This window comes from Hemibagrus wyckioides, linkage group LG21 (assembly GCF_019097595.1).
Source record: "Hemibagrus wyckioides isolate EC202008001 linkage group LG21, SWU_Hwy_1.0, whole genome shotgun sequence".
In the NCBI taxonomy this organism is placed as follows: Eukaryota; Metazoa; Chordata; class Actinopteri; order Siluriformes; family Bagridae; genus Hemibagrus; species Hemibagrus wyckioides.
In genome coordinates, this window is record NC_080730.1 from 18,095,900 (window position 1) to 18,111,881 (window position 15,982).

Consider the following 15,982-nt stretch of genomic DNA (forward strand, 5'->3'; position numbering starts at 1 on the left):
AAAGATTTGGAGTCCAGAGCAGACAGTAAGCATAACTGGGGACACATTTAGGAATAGCTAGAGAGGTAGGGCAGGTCTACAGTCTATACAGTTGAATCCAAGACTTGAGTCTAGACTTGCTTGTTTGCTTATTAGCAGTGAACATAACCTAGACAAGTCATTTCCAGGAGTGATTTATGAAAGTATCAGTAAAAAATATGGGTAGCATGCTACAGCTCCAGGGCATTTAGATAGCTTTATGAGGTTGAACAACAGCATGCTTAGAGAAACCAAGAAGAGAAGCTGAGAGGTGACTCCACCTTCAGGTGTGAATGTCAATCTTAATCAAAGCAAAGCGGCTGGAGTCATGTTGTAATATGAAATATTTTATTTTTATCCTGTCGAATCCTGAAAGCACTGTTTTTTTTTTCTTTTTAATGTATGAATATTTTTTTTCATAGCTGTGTGCTATAGTCGTGCAGTGCAAGAGCTGTACATCCCTCTATGTGAAAATTGTCAAAACATGGTAAGTGCTTTCATTTTGAAAACATATCAAGCATGCAAAATAAATAGGAAAAACTGATCATAATGCAAACATTTGCTGACCTAAATGATCAACAGCCATGGCAGACTTTAACATTACTTGTTTGATCATAGCTCTTTCTAGCAAACAGAACATTAGGGAACTGTATCTACATGCGCATTAGTTCAGTTTAAACATTGACTGACTAATGTTAAATCCTGATAGAGAGCAAATGTTCACTTTGCAACGGAACTAAGATCGCGCTTGGTGTTTGCTCAGGTAAGAGCTCAACGACTTTGCAGAAACAAGCTCATGCATCGAGCTGAGCAGCGGCGGATTAAGAACCTTGGCTTTGTCCTTGTAGTCACGAGGATATCTTCTGTATGACATGAGATTCTGCTGCTTTTCATGGTAGCTTGTTCGACTATAGCTAAGACTTTGTTTATGCCTGATCTTAAACTTTATCCAAATGTCTCTGTTTAGGTATCCCAAAAAATTTTTTTGATAGCAAACACTTAATAATATAAACCGCAATGGAAGGATATTGTTCGTCAAAGAGAATCAGTTAAATTCGCTAAGCTGTAGCAAGTAGCGTTCCTGGAGTGCCTATGTTTAGTATAACTGCACTGGGACAACAGACAACAAAAGTCAAAGAGCAAGAATGTGATTTTAATAGACATGTCAACTTGCCACACGTCACATTATCAGCGTTGCAAATGTACAGCCGTTTGAGTTTTGTTTCAATAAATTAATCTGAAAGGAAGGTGAGCAAGTCTGCTATGACACATGAGCTACAGAAATTAGCAGGTAAACTCTTTCGTATTTCTGAGAAGAACATGAAGCAAAGCACTTTTCTCTTCATTTTGAGTTAGCTGGTTAGCTAAAAGTCTAGCCAGTTAGTTGGGTAACAGAGTGACAGAATTGCTGTAACATTGCTAGCTAACTCCTACAGTAAACAAAAAAATTCTCTCAGTTTGGTTTCTGTGGATTTAAAAAAAAATTGGTTAGGCTTAAAAAGCCTCACAGATTTGAGTTATTTGCTTAGTACCTATTATTTGGTTTAAAAAGGCTATAGTTAGCATTAGCTAATGAGGCGTTCAGTAACGTTGACGTAGCATTATCTAATGGTGTTTACTGAAGATACTGGCCATTCCCTGTGTGTAGACATTGAAAAAGCTCCTGAACACCAGCTAACACAGATAACGATGCCTTTTCCTTGTGGAGGCAAAGTTTATCTTTATCCCTTTTGTCATGCGCTTAGAAGTTTCTAACAATGCTTTGTTAGCCCACATTTTAGATTTTATTTGTACCTCTGGCTAACAACTAGCATTTAGTATCTTTAACAAATGGAAGAGCTGAAGCTTTTATTTTTTTCCCCATATTTAAGTCTGTGCAAATGATGAGAATCACAGTTTCAGCCTCCACAGTTAATAGGTCTCAGCTGAGTGAAGTAGGAAATAGAATCGTGAAATAGGCTGCTGAGTATTTCAGTATTTCAACCTTCCTACACGTCTTTCAAATCTTGAGAACGGTGTTAAATCTCATAATATCTCTACCAAAGTGCTGATTTGGTTTTCTTCACCCCCCCAATCTTACCGTACCAAACCGAGGCTGAACCGTTACTCTTATTCAACACCAGCAAATATGCACCGTGTCATAAGGCCGTAGCTGGAGATGATAGTGTTTATCTTAGTTTCAAGTGCAGGAACACGTTTCCATTTCACAAAAAAACAGAAGAGTCTCGCCCCAAGAGACGGACGACGGACTCGCAGGTTCTTTGTTCATGCTGTAAGGCACCAGGGCTGGGAGCTTTATAAAAAAGAGAGGAAAAATAGCATCACTCTGATCGGACCATGCACCGAATAGATTCAAATACTCTTCTGTAAAAGTTATATAATAATAATATAGATATAGATATATATGAAAACTCTTATGTACAATTTAAAGTCCAACATTAGAGCACTCTGTTGTATCATACAATATTCCCTACATTAACATGCTTCAAATGCAAGTCACATATTATTTTTTTGCAGCGGTGAACGAAGCCTCCCTGAGGAGGATTTAAACACTATATACAGGTGTAACGCTCGGACTAGGGCACGAATCTGCCCCTCGTTCAAGCTTTGCCTTCAAACCCGGACGCCTAGACTCCGCGATCAGACGCAGGACGAGCTCCATGTGCGCCCCTCGGTGTGAGGTAGCAGTTCACAGTGCAAACAGGATACAAAAAATAGCAATACGAAAGTCTTCACTTAGTATTGCATGAGGTGCTAGTCACTAGCCCGTCTGAGGGGGGCGGTCTCACTCGAGTGTGTGTGGCCGTTGGGTAACAGAGTCTTTGTGAGCTCAGCATCCGTGCAGGTGGAGGGAATGGAGGTCGGTTTTACCGGCCGATGGTGGCTCTCATTTGGAGACGATGTTCCCGCCCTGCTGGCCACAGATCCTGAGAAGGAAATAAAATATAGAGTTCAGTTGAATTTTTATTGCCTCTTGCCTATAGTCGCAAAGTAAGAATCTAAACCTGTGATTAGTATTGGTTTTTTGGGCACAATACAATGCATGCCTAATTGGTAATTATCAAATGGCTTAATCTTTGCCAGAATTTCTCTCTCTTTGGAAGTGGGCAGTCATACACTTGTTAGTCACATGACCTCGCTAGTTTCTCTGAGTTTGTCAAACCTGCATGCATAAACCCTCTCTCAAAGTCTAAGCAACATCTAAAGCTAAAGTATGTATAAGTATGTGCTTTTTTTGTTTTCCATTTGGCTGCTCCCATTTGTTTTCCATTTGGCTGCTCCCAACCCCCAGTTGGTTACCTACCAGAAAAAGATTTTGGGCCATAATGCTTAATCTTAAACAAAGCTTAATGGGCCGTAATCTTAGCAAGCATACGCAATGTTTTGTTGTTGTTGTTCTTGTTTTGACTGCTCCTTGTTCAGGGTGCCCATAGTGGATCACCTGGTCCACATATTACCTAGTTAAGCTTAACTTCTTGATCATTTCATAATATTGTATGGGTGTACATGTAGTATTGAACAAGCCTGATCCTCCTGGTTGTGCTTGGTTCTGCTCCACCGGCTGAAGGATTCATTTTAAGTATTTAGGTATAATGCCACACCCATTAAAACAGCTCTTAGATTGGTCTTGTTGCTTGTATTTTATGTTTTAGCATATTTCTATCAATCAAACTTTGATAGCTGAACTCTTAAGTCTGGTATTATTGTGCTAAAATTATAACACTAATACGGTATGAAACACTGCACCTATTAAAATATAGCCAACTATACCAGAGCCTCTAGAGTTTATATTTGAATAAACTGATTCCGACTCTCCCTTTTAGACTCTCGCCTGTTCCCTTGTTCGGCCCTGAGGCCATGGAATGTGCTGCACACACTCTCTGTGTTAATAAAACCAAGCCAAACTAAATCATTCCACCCATCTGATGACAGGACAGAGGGTTCCTTCATCAAGCGATGATGGACGGTGAGCATTTCGCTTGATTTATGAGCCGTGGGCGGAACACAATGAATCAAACTCGGTAAAAGTATGACACGGATATTGGGCAATGAAGCTCCACTGCTCGTTTTCTCACCCTCACCTTTTCTATCGCCATTTTTCTTGTGCAGTGTCGGCGTCACTTCTTTCCTGACTCCGTTTGGCATGCTGTTACAGTGCCCCTCACCCGTCTTATGGCTGCTGAAGGTCGATGGAGGCTGTATCTGCTGATACTCCATGCCGGAATGAGGCGTAATACCCTGGCAGAAGTAGTCTGGTGGCCTGGAGTAACTGTTACTGTTTTCCATGCAGTCAGTACACAGGACTGGAACATCAAAACCTCCTGATAGGTAGAGGAAGGAAGTAATGAGTTCATGTTCTAATGATGGAAAAGCATTTAATTTTTAAGGTGGTGTGTTGAAGGCTTACCATTGCTGTGAGTGTGGCCACTTGGCTGGGATCCTCCGCTGGACTCTACTCTTATACACACGTCCTGCCTCTCAGACAGAGTGCCCTGTGAGGACAGGTAGCTTGGGACATCAGGAGGAACGATGGTCTCATCTGGTAAAAACCATGAAAAACATTAGCATTTCAGCACCTAAAAGGTAACTAGTAACTAAAGTAAATAAACAGAAGTAGTGTTCTGCCACACACCTGTGTTGACACTGCACTCCTCGCTCTTCTTTCTTGTCTGGTAGATGATGCACACCCACACCAAAGAGGTCGCCACTACACTTGTCACCACGGCGATCACGACAATGCCTATAGTGACTGCCCCAGAGCTGGTGTTCATGTGACAATTGGCTCCAGAGCGCTGGATCACAGTCAGGCTACACTGGGCACGCTCGGTGCCTAGAGGGTTGGACATGACACAAGTGTAGCGTCCAGCGTCTTCCAGCATGGTGCTGCTGATCACCAGAAGCTGGTTGGCATGGGTGAAGTGATGGCGCTCACTGGGCTGCAGCGTCTCACCCCCACGCAGCCACGAGATACGCGGAGGAGGACTACCCATGGCCTTACATTGCAGAGCCACTGCCTCGCCCAGCACCACACTGCGGTCCTCCATGCCCTGCAGGAGGTGGGGCATTTCTGAGGGATCACAGGGTGAGACTGAAGTGAGACTGTCATTTAACTGGTCACAAATTACAGACAAACTAAGAAGAGTTGTGAGTTTTTACTACAATAACTATTGGACAAATATCATGTCATCAAGAAAAGTGGCAACCATTTACAGAGTCAAGGAAATATCAGAACACACTTTAGACACAAAATGTTATACTAGAACATAAAACAACCTTCAGTTATGACTTATGTCTGACCACTAAGCAACATTTAAAATTCCTTGGTGAAGGGGCTTAGCTCTTTCCTAAATCAACAAACCCCAGGTCACCAGAAGATCTTGGCTTCCTGGTAAACTTTCTGGGTTGGAAAGATGTAGGCAGTTTGTGCCTACAAACTGTTTAGATCAGGCTTAAACATGTAGATAGAAACCCCAATATGCTACCCTACAGTATACAGTGGTTTGGATTTAGAGCAAAACCAACCAATTCCATGTGATTAGTTTCCAAAGAAAAGGTTAGACACAAATCAAGCAAGTGTTGTATCTGATTTGGCTTCATGCCTGAATGTAGCCTGTGCTTCCTGTACGCAGTTGTGTAAGGTGGTGATTAGTTTGTGTGTCCGACAGCCGCTCTGTTACTGTGGAATCTGAGACTGTCCCTGCAGCGTTACTCAGCAGCTGAACTCAGGCCTGAGAAAAACTCTCATATCCCACTGCTTAAGCGCTCTGTCCAGTCCCTCAGCCTCTCTGTGACCTCCTCTCTGTCCTTTCACCTTTGACCCCCCAGAAACAAGGCCACAGCTGCACCAGCCAGACCAAAACTGAAAACATTCTTTTATGCAGTGGAGTGGATCTGGGGTTTGCCAAATCCCAGCAGCTTTAAAAATCCTAAATGATTTAGTGTAAACTAAATCCAACTGGACTTTATATCCGTTTCTAAACAAAATCCAACAGAATTCACTTTCAGTGTCTAAACTGAACAGGACTTTCTCTTAGTTTTCCAACTGAAAACCAATAGAAGTGTTTAAATCCAACTCTTACCCAGCACGGTGAGGGTGACGTTGGCAGATATCATTCCTGCAGTGTTTCTGGCCGTGCAGCTGTACACACCCATGTCTTCTGGCTTCACGTGCATTATGAAGAACACATCATCGTCGGGCATCACCTCCATGCGCCGCTCACGGGCTGCCGGGAAATCTGTGCCACCGTCTTTCTGCCAAGCAACCTGTGGAGGCGGATAACCTTTTGCCGCACACTCCAGACGGGCCTTTGCACCAGCCCGGATGGTGAGGTCACGTGGGGTCTTCACAAATGAAGGCAGCACTGTGTATGTGTGGTGGGGGAAAGCAGTGAATTAACCATGGTTAAGTTTATTCCTGCACAAAGCACCTATGATTTCAGTTTGATTTGGGAAATGCATGAAAACTTGCAGAAAATCAATATAGAATTAAATCTCCAAAAACAATCAATTTGCATCTGTTGGACTGGCTGATAGGCTGTGTAATAGAGTCACAGTCTGTACAGCATAGGGTGCTAAATCAATTTGTTCCAAATGTGCTTGGACAGAGCGGTCAGGAAAGAGGGAGGGAGAAAAGTGGGCCACTAATCACATTTCTGTCCTGAAGCTGAGTCCCGGTCCGCTCCTTAATTTAGCAAATAAGTTCCGAACCTAAGTGCTATCAGGACAAAGTGATTTGAAACAGCAATGTGTGGTAATACGCTGCTCCAATTATAAAAAAAAAATAAAGCTTTTATGTTTTGTTTCACTATGGGCCTTTTTCCACCCCCTAACTACAGGAACCCATGGCACCAGAAAACTGAAATTGTGCTTTTGCTGGCCACAAGTTGAGGAGCAAAGGAGCTGTCCATTAATTTCATGGATGATGCTTTGGCTGGTTTTTGAGTTCATGCTTCATGTGTTTGTTTATTTATTTATTATTGTTATTTTAATTAAATTAGCTAGTAGCTAGCGCTGGTGCAATGTAAAGCGTAATATCAGTCATACTGAAGATAAAGACTTTAAACACTGAACGAACGACAACTCTTTAAACCTTAAAAAATAAAACCTACCGCTGATGCTGAGGCGTGCTTTGTTGGAGTAGGTGGAGCCAAAGTGATTGGAGATGACGCACTGGTAGCGGCCCTCGTCCTCGAACTTGACGTTGCGCAGATGGAGGACAGTTGTGTACTCCATGATTCCTGTGCCGTCTTTGGAGGTGGAGTAGGCAAAATTTTCCACGTGGGCATGAGGCAGTGGCTCCTGGTCTTTCCGCCATGTGAAGGTCATGGGTGAGTTGCTGCTGCTTACCGCCATACACGTTAAACGCACGTCTTTCCCTAATACACCAGCTGTGGGTGTGGGGTGAACCGTGATCTGAGGTTTGGGCAGGTCGTCTATGGTGGAAAAATATGCACAAATGGACGGTTGAAATTACCATGAGGACAAAATATTCAAATATATAAATATATTTGTTATACAGACTTGCAAAACTCATCTGTGTATGCTTTAAATAGTAAGATTTACTGTGTCGTTAAGTCTGAGAGACCATGATCAAATGGTTATATGCAAATGTTTTTTATTACTTCAGTTTCCCAGAGGAAGGCACCAACATGTATAATTGGGAGACTTTTTGAAGTAAATATGTATTCTTATGTCCATTTGAAGTAAATATGTATTCTCAAGTAATGACTTTTGACTAAAATTGTGCATTTCTTGGTCCGAGCATGAGTTTCACCCCTTCTTGTAAATACACAGGCTATATTCCTAACAATCACTCCTATATTTCCCTGAATGTCAAATCGTGTCAGATCATACTCTCCTGTCGAGACTGGTCCAAACCCAAGCCTAACACACCTAATCCAAGTAATTAAGTCCATCAGGACAGGACTATATAATATAACAGAACATGTAATGATGCCCACCACAAACGAAGCTCTGTGCAGGAGCCTGGAAGATGCTGGTGCCCTTCAGGCTCTCAGGGTGTGCACACATGGCATGGATGCCAGACTGTAGCTCTCGTGCCACCACCCACTCAGGAAACCAGTGCAGCTGGCAATCGCACAGGAAACTATCGCTGAAAATCTCACTGGGGACACAAAGAGAGAGTTTTATGAGAGAATTAACACACAATTTGGCGTCTATTTAAATAGTAAAATAAAATATAACTATAATTTAATGAGAGTGCGTGTGTGTCTGGGACTCACAGGGTGCGGAGGTGCTTCATATTGTTGAAGGCGTCTGGTAGAATGGAGCGGATGGCATTTCCGCCCAGGTTTCTGTTCAGACGCGACAGAGATGATTTTGGAGCGTCCCCAACGTACACACAATATACACACATTCTCTGTCTCGTATACTTATGTATCTCAGCTTGTATTTATCTAAAAGTTTACTTTAGTCCGTGTATTTCACTAAATCTGTACCCTCAAGCTGCTTCTCCAAGTCTAAATTCCATTTCTTTGACAAAATGTTTGTCTCCCAAAGGGAGAAAAGGCTGAAGCTGGCTGGAGCAATACTTTGAGCAGCTGGCTATGCAAAAAAAAAATACAGCCTCACTCTTCTCCTTTTACAAAGACGCTATTAAATTGCTAGCAGCCCTCTCAAGCATCTGTTTTTGGCAGAGTGCACCAGTGGCCGTAATGCATTCTGGGATACTCACAGGTGCTCGAGGGCTTCCAGGCCTGTGAAGGCTTTCTTGGCCACCGACTTGATCCTGTTTCCGAACAATGTCCTGCGTGTCCAAGAGATGGTACAGTGATGGGACAGGGAGAAAATGGAAAATGGGGAAATATATAATGAGAGAGATGGAGAGAAAGAAGGGGGAGTGACAGAGAAAGCATAATTAGTGGGGTTTAATCTGATAAGACATTGGGGTATTGGAAATTCAAACTGTGTAGAGATTAGGAAGAGGATGAGGGATTGGAGTTCCCACACTGCCCTTCAAAGCTCACTTTTATCTTTATTAGAATGCAGCAGTGATGACAGGACAGGGGCAAACTCATGAAAAGAGGATTCAGTAAAAGAACTAGTCGGAAGCTTATAGATTAATACATGGCTTTGTCATGGGCTGGCTATCAAATGCTAAACAACTGCAACTGCAACCTCCAGGAGGCTAATCCCCAATCATTCTTGATGTAAGATGTTAGGACCCCCAGGAATTTGTTGGTACCTGCTCAACTTTGGTACTTGCTCACTGCTGGCTGGTTTCTTTCACTCTTCCTTCTTCAAGTTGGTTAAAATCAAGAATCACTTGGCAATGGTGCAGATCTTATGGTTAATGACATTTATTAGCCATTAGCCATTAGCCATTAACAAGCCATTCTGTAAGTTGTTTTGCTGCCGAAATCTGGTTAACCACCAATTTGGCAAATCCTTCTTTTTGTTGAATTCTCACTGCTGTCAGTGTTCTCTATAGTTGCAGATTGGTCAAAAAGAACTAAAACACCAAGTTACATTAGTTCCCCTTTAGACCAGTTCTTGTCTGAATGTGCAGTAGAACAGTTCCCACAATAATCACTGAGGAAGTGTTAAGTAGTTTGAGGCTAACTGGTGGTCATGCTGTCAGATTCTTGGCTCATTGTATACATTTGTGGTGTTGGCAGGGCAGATGCTATTGTTTGAATTCTGACTAGGCAAACAGCACAATCCTTACTTGGTCCCTTCTTCGTTCTGAGACGAAGGCACCCTGTAATGTCTGTAAGCAGAGAAAGTGTGTGAGCCATGACAGTGTATTTGATAGAGAGATAGGATCTGTCAGCTGCTAACTGAGTGAGACATCACCTTCTCTCATCTCCTTTAGCCACTAATCACCAGGGCAGCCACCCAGATTCTCCTGCGACTTTATCCTGAACCTCCTGTCTCAGCTTTAACTCTGCTTCTGATATGAGCAACAATGTACCTGTGACAATGCACCTACACACACTCTATGATCAACCAAGGAGGTTTATAACCAGAAACCATGTGGTTATTGTTGCTCATCCATCATATTCGACAGATCTCGCTCCTTGAGACTTCTTTTTGTTCCCGGGATTAAAAATGAGAGTGAAGGGGAAATGAATCACTATTGTGGAAGAAATGCAGGAAAAATCAGGAGGCTCTAGATCTAGGCTCAAATGCATCACATCACAATAAGAGTATTTTCAAAGGAGAAATGCTGGGGGTGTTTGCTGTAAGATTTATAACATTAGGGTTTTTTTTGCAACAATTTCAGGAATTTTTGTGTCCCCCACATGTTTCACAGGCCTTGTCCTGAACCTCTACAATAAGCTTTACTTTTCCCTGGCTTAATCCTGAACCTCTACACTGATCTTAGATCGGCTGCAGTCCTATACTGAACATTCATACTGAGCTTTAGCCTTGCTATGGTGTTAGTTCTGCTTTGGACTTGCCCTGAACCTTCAGCCTGCTTTTAGCCTCCAGTATATGTCTTGAAATACTACTGTGTGTAAAAACCTACAAAAAAAGAGGTCTAGTAGACTACGGAGACAAACCATGCTAATAAGCTTTCGTTTATTCTTGGCTACTTTGATTTGTGCTAGATTGGTATTTAGCAGCTAGTAAAACTGCCTCTCTGCACTGCCTTAAAACAATATGGCACTATCCACAGAGCGCAAAATATACCTAAAGGAAATGATTAAATTTAATTGGACCTTTCTGTCTGTTCATTAGCATGTTATAAAAGCAGAGCTAATCTGTATCTAAACCTCAGGTGATCCAGGCGTAATAAAAGGGATTAAAAACGTAATCTTTCCAAAGGGAGATGAATTAACTCGATGGAAGAGTGAAAGAAATGAAAGGGGCGATGGGTATTTTTTCAGTCACATCAATGTGCAAGTAAGAACAACAGGAACAAAGCAACAGCAAAGAATCCACTCGGTTGATAAAACTACACACCCGTCTCTCATCCGCATCGCTCTATGGGAATGTCCACAGGCACAAAGCAGACGGAAGACCCTTTGATGTTATGTTCTATCATCCTCTCTCATTCCCAGGCCAGCTCAATGGCCTCTCCGGCAGGAACTAGTGGCTGGAGTGGGTTTTTGCCAGGGCTGTGCATCACTAGGATGAAAGGAACAGGACAGGGAGCGAACGTGGTGTTTGATGAGGCCAGATGCCCCTTTTACCCTTCCATTTCACACCCTTAGGATTAACTGACACAACTGCAGTGACTGACTAGGGGACTGGGGTAGCTTGCGCAATTCACCACAAAAAGCTTTCTCAGAAGTCCCTCCAATAGTGTCCCTCTGATTCCACTCTTACTATCCAAACATTCTCATCCAAAGCATGGAGAGACCATAGTAGCTTTTGTAAGATCTTAAGGCATGATTCTCCTGCAATCAAAAGAAGAAAAGAATTGCCCGTAAAATTTCAGTCTTCGGGTCATGTGACTGCAGCATCTGTATAGCATGTGACAATGAGTGCAGAAAGAAAATGTGCTTGGATATTATTACATGTTCCCATGTCTTGGTGCCAAAGGTGTGATACTTGGGGGAGAGTGGATAAAGGCCCATACGTCCCCCATTCATCATCAAGAAGATCAGTATAAGGAAGGCCTGTCTTAAAGATGTCATTCAATACTTCACATCTATAGGTGTCCCTCAGATTCCACTCTTGTGATCCAGAAATTGGGCTGCAATTGGGCTGCACATTCAAAACAAGATCCTAAATCAATTTGTGCCAGATGAACTGGAAAAGTTCTGGGTAATTTTCCAACACAGAATGACTGTTTGCGTATAAAGTTGTTCCCTCGTCTAATCATTCAATTGGCATAACTTGGATGCGATAACTTTACACAAGTATCATTAGGTAAATGGGAAGCTTTGGCAATGAACGGGTGTTCAACAGTAAAAACACAGTTGCAGTCTTCTGGTGCTGTAGGTAGTGGAGAAAAGTACAAAGGTTTCTTAAGATGTCCAACTCCTAGAGTCCATCAGATGTAACTTCCAACAGATCAAATATGGATCCATGGGATGTGTTATTATTCAGTCTTGAATAAAGTAAACCCCATTTCGGATTTTGTCGGCTCTTGATAAAAAAATCTAACATAGAGTTGGCTTGAGGCTCACCAACTAGGAGAGATGAGAGATGGAGGGACAGAGGGAGTGTCAGAACAGAGAAAAGAGAATGAAAGAAAAAGACTCACAGCTTCCGGAGTTTCTTCAGGCCTGCAAAGGCACCGCTGGTGTCCTCGATTGTTCCAGAAATGTCATTGTGGTCAAGATCCCTATAGACAGAGGAAGAGAAAGAGAGAGTGTGTGAAGTGAGATGGAGTAAAGTAGTCTTGGCGCTGTCTCAATACTCTTGGCAGGCATATGGTTGAGAGTCACAGGTTGTACACATAGTCCCAGACACACACCTGGTCTGAAGAGCTCTCTCACTCCCTCTTTCCCCCTCCCTTCTCTCTCTCTCTCTCTCTCTCTGCCAGCCAAATGCATTCTTTCCTTTGTGAAGCATGGGGCTGCGGAAAACAGCCGCACACAGGCTAACGCATGCATAATGCATGACAACTGAATGCTACTGACACACACAAACAGCCAGGCCTCAGAATCGTTCAGCACCATAAAGCCATTGGCAGGTTCACGCCAGACAGAGTGGGCAAGCCACAACCACACCAACGATGGGCTAAGCATTCCCTTGTCTGATTGCGACACCTCTCTAGCGATTGCTTGCTATCAGAACTCACAGCTCTTTCTTTTCATTCAAACTTCATCTGTAAGTATTTAAACAAAAGTGGAACAAATGCAGGAGAAAAATATTCCCTTTGAGACATGCTTTCTGTATGTGCACCACTCAAAGACCCTCATTCAATCACACTCCTCCAAACTTCTATTGCAATTTGACAGCTCCCCCTTTCACACCACCTTGGCTCTCTTTCTCTTTCTCTCTCTCTCTTTCACTTTGCCTTGGCTGCCAGTTTCCTTTTCTTTCTGGCTGGCTGGTCCTAAATGAGCGGCAGGTCGTTAATGGTGGTGCCCAGGGCCTCCGGTCCCCCCTTCGCTCTTTCCTCTCTCACCCGGTGCTTACCAATTAAAGCTTGCCCTGCTCCTTTTCAGCACCACACACTAAAGCCATGATTAGATTAGAGCTGTCTTGTCAAACAATACAGAGATAAAAAAAGAGAGAGGGGGAAAAAAGGACGAGTGTACAACCATGATGGCTGAGCGAGCAGAGTAGCAAAGCGCACATAACCCCACAGAAAACTCTCAGTGGAGACACACAGAGGTAGAAAGATTAGCACATCAAACAGGAGGACAAACCACGGGATGAGAGAGCAACGAAGCGAGACGGACGGGAAGAATGGACAGAAGAAAAGGACGAGAAGAAAGAAGGGGTGGGGGTCAAACAGAGATCCTCTCATTCCCACACGAGGAGCCCCTTCCCCCATGGTTCAGCCATCAGAAGTAAAAGGAGGGCTAAGGCCAAGGTCTGGCACCCTACTGAGAGAAAGCCTTCATGCAAAGGCTTAATTCTTTAGGTGAGAGAGAGAGAGAGAGAGAGAGAGAGAGGGAGCAGTAACAAGAATTGAATTAGTAAGCGACAAACAGTGAAGCACAAGTGTGTGTGTGTGTGTGTGTGTGCGCGCACCCTAATGTTTTTTTTTTTAACTAAGTTTTCTTTTTTTAAAAAAAAGCCTGGCTCTCCTGAGATGCCTGGCACAGGGAGCCCATGCACCCAGGAAGCCCGGTGGGAACCAACAAGCCAACAAAGACGAAAGAACAGTGAAAAAAAAGAGCTCTCACAAAAAGACAAAAAACTCAAATGGCAACTTTTCCCAAAACGTCTATGCAAAATAACGGCTTTGGAAACCATAGCTGTCATTCTAGATTTAGTACCTTAAGAAAAGAAAACAAAAAGCGTTTTATTGAGGCTGCAAGTCAGGCCTAGCATAAAGCCTGTTCTACGCTTGTTCTAATGGGTACACAGCATCAGCAGCACTGCTTTAGAGCTTTTTTTTTTACCGTTGTTTGCGTAGGTGTGTTAACTTAAAGGCTGATTCAAAATCCAAACAAATGGTCTATCCACCAAAGCCACACCCACTAAAACAGGCACATGCATTTTTTATGCTAGAATGGCTGGATAGCAGTACAGGAGGTGGCATTTTCTGGAGGAGGTCTGATTGGCTTGACAGGTTGGATGCATGATGGTGGTTCACATGTCCTCGTGTTTTCCTCCATCAATTTTCACAACCCTAGACGCTGCGGATTTTCAATAGCCATGGCTCGAAATTTGAATGCACATTCAAGCATACAATATAATTAAATTATAATTATATTTTATTATATTATATATAAAAATATAATGAAACACTAGATACAGAAGTGGTGTATAAATGAACATAATGTGTGCACTTACAGTAAACGTAAGGAGCTGAGACCTCTGAAAGCACCCTCTGCTATATAGTTGATAGAGTTGTGGCTCAGCTGAAGAGTCTGCAAGTTGGCTAACTTAACAAAACTGCCCTCAGCCAGCTTCGTCAAGTTGTTATGATCCAGATGCCTACAAGAACAAGAAGTTATTGAACTTGTTATTGAACGATATTTTCCTGATATTATTGTACATCAGTATGCAGGGCACAGAGACGGCGAAGGTAAAAAAAAAAAAATAAAAAAATCCTCACAGCTCTCGCAGCCGCTCACAGAAGCGCCATCCCTCAGGGTTGAAGCTGGAGATGGAGTTGTTGGACAGATGGAGGTGTAGCAAAGACTGGAGGCCATACAGAGAGCCACTGTTCACCTCTTTCAGACTGTTATACTCCAAATGGCTGCGGGAGTAAAACGCCAGAGCGAGGTTATTACAGCTAAACGACTAACCCGGCTGCAATTTACCTGTCAGAGCGCAGAAATGAAGACGGATGGCTCTAAATATGATTCAGCATTAAGGGAAATTTCGCCAAATTGCACTTGGCTTGTGAACGTCTTAAAGGCGGGGAGTTTGAACTTCGGTAATCTGTGCCAGGTTTAATGATGATACAAACTACGAAGCCAAGACCGTGATTTGGCTTTCGACCAATTCAGCCTCATTATAATTAAATACCAGACATCAAATTACCCTAATTAACAACAGAATTTACAGAATATACAAGTATATCAAACTTACTTAGTATGCAAATTTCTCCCTAGTTGCTATAAATATTGTGGGAACCCCCCCCCCCCCCCCACACACACACACACACTAAACTGCTTTATAAACAGTCGTGCAGACTATAGACTGAGTGATGTTTATGAGTGTATAATGATTACATGCCTGTCAGCACAGTCCTTTAAATTGATCAGATATATCAAGAACATAGTGGACTCACAGGGTTCTCATGCGTGCCAGACCGAAGAACGCCCCGTCTGTGAGCTTGCTGATGTTGTTCCTCTGGAGTTTTAAAACCTCCAGGTTGGAGAGACCCTGAAAGGTCAGGCCTTCGATCAAGCGCAGCCGGTTCCTGCTCAGGTCCCTGTAGAGAAGTCACATGGCTTATTTGATCACAGAGGTTACTCTGGGTGAAGCTGGTAATAATATCGAAATGAGTAGAAATTTTATTTAATTAAGCACGCTTGTGTAGATTCTACTTTGTTTTTTTTTTACACAGTGGAAAAAAACAAAGCTTGTCATCACAAAGTGCAAAATTTCTCTGTCTTCAACTTAGTTACTGTTTTACCTTCTCCTTAAAAAAATCCCTGACACTGAAAACTTATATAAAAGTTAAATTAATCTCCTCTTAGAAGAATTATACACATATATGTAATCGGTGACTTGCAAGTCGTAACTCTAACAAAAACAATAATGCATTAGGATGAGTCATTCTATGTAATTTGTTGCATTTAAGTTCATTAAACTTGTGATCTGTGTTTTGTCAGAGCTGCTCATCAACTTCTGACCAATCACAATTCAGCTGTGTTTGTGGTATAAATATAGATTAGCTGTGTGAATATTAAGCACA

General features: G+C 42.6%; 1 protein-coding gene across 1 annotated transcript in view; it reads right to left on the minus strand.

The window, feature by feature from the left end:
• Positions 1-1,150: 1,150 nt before the first annotated feature.
• Positions 1,151-15,982, minus strand: part of lrig1 (leucine-rich repeats and immunoglobulin-like domains 1) — a 35,191-nt gene continuing 20,359 nt past the window's right edge. The window contains exons 6-18 of the mRNA XM_058373258.1: positions 15,353-15,496; positions 14,672-14,815; positions 14,407-14,550; positions 12,197-12,277; positions 8,714-8,785; positions 8,262-8,333; positions 7,980-8,143; positions 7,128-7,451; positions 6,099-6,380; positions 4,652-5,086; positions 4,427-4,558; positions 4,101-4,340; positions 1,151-2,945 (exon numbers count right to left, since the gene is read on the minus strand). Of these exons, the coding sequence (XP_058229241.1) occupies positions 2,773-2,945; positions 4,101-4,340; positions 4,427-4,558; positions 4,652-5,086; positions 6,099-6,380; positions 7,128-7,451; positions 7,980-8,143; positions 8,262-8,333; positions 8,714-8,785; positions 12,197-12,277; positions 14,407-14,550; positions 14,672-14,815; positions 15,353-15,496 (2,407 nt within the window). The 3' untranslated portion in view covers positions 1,151-2,772. The remainder of the gene's footprint in view (positions 2,946-4,100; positions 4,341-4,426; positions 4,559-4,651; positions 5,087-6,098; positions 6,381-7,127; positions 7,452-7,979; positions 8,144-8,261; positions 8,334-8,713; positions 8,786-12,196; positions 12,278-14,406; positions 14,551-14,671; positions 14,816-15,352; positions 15,497-15,982) is intronic.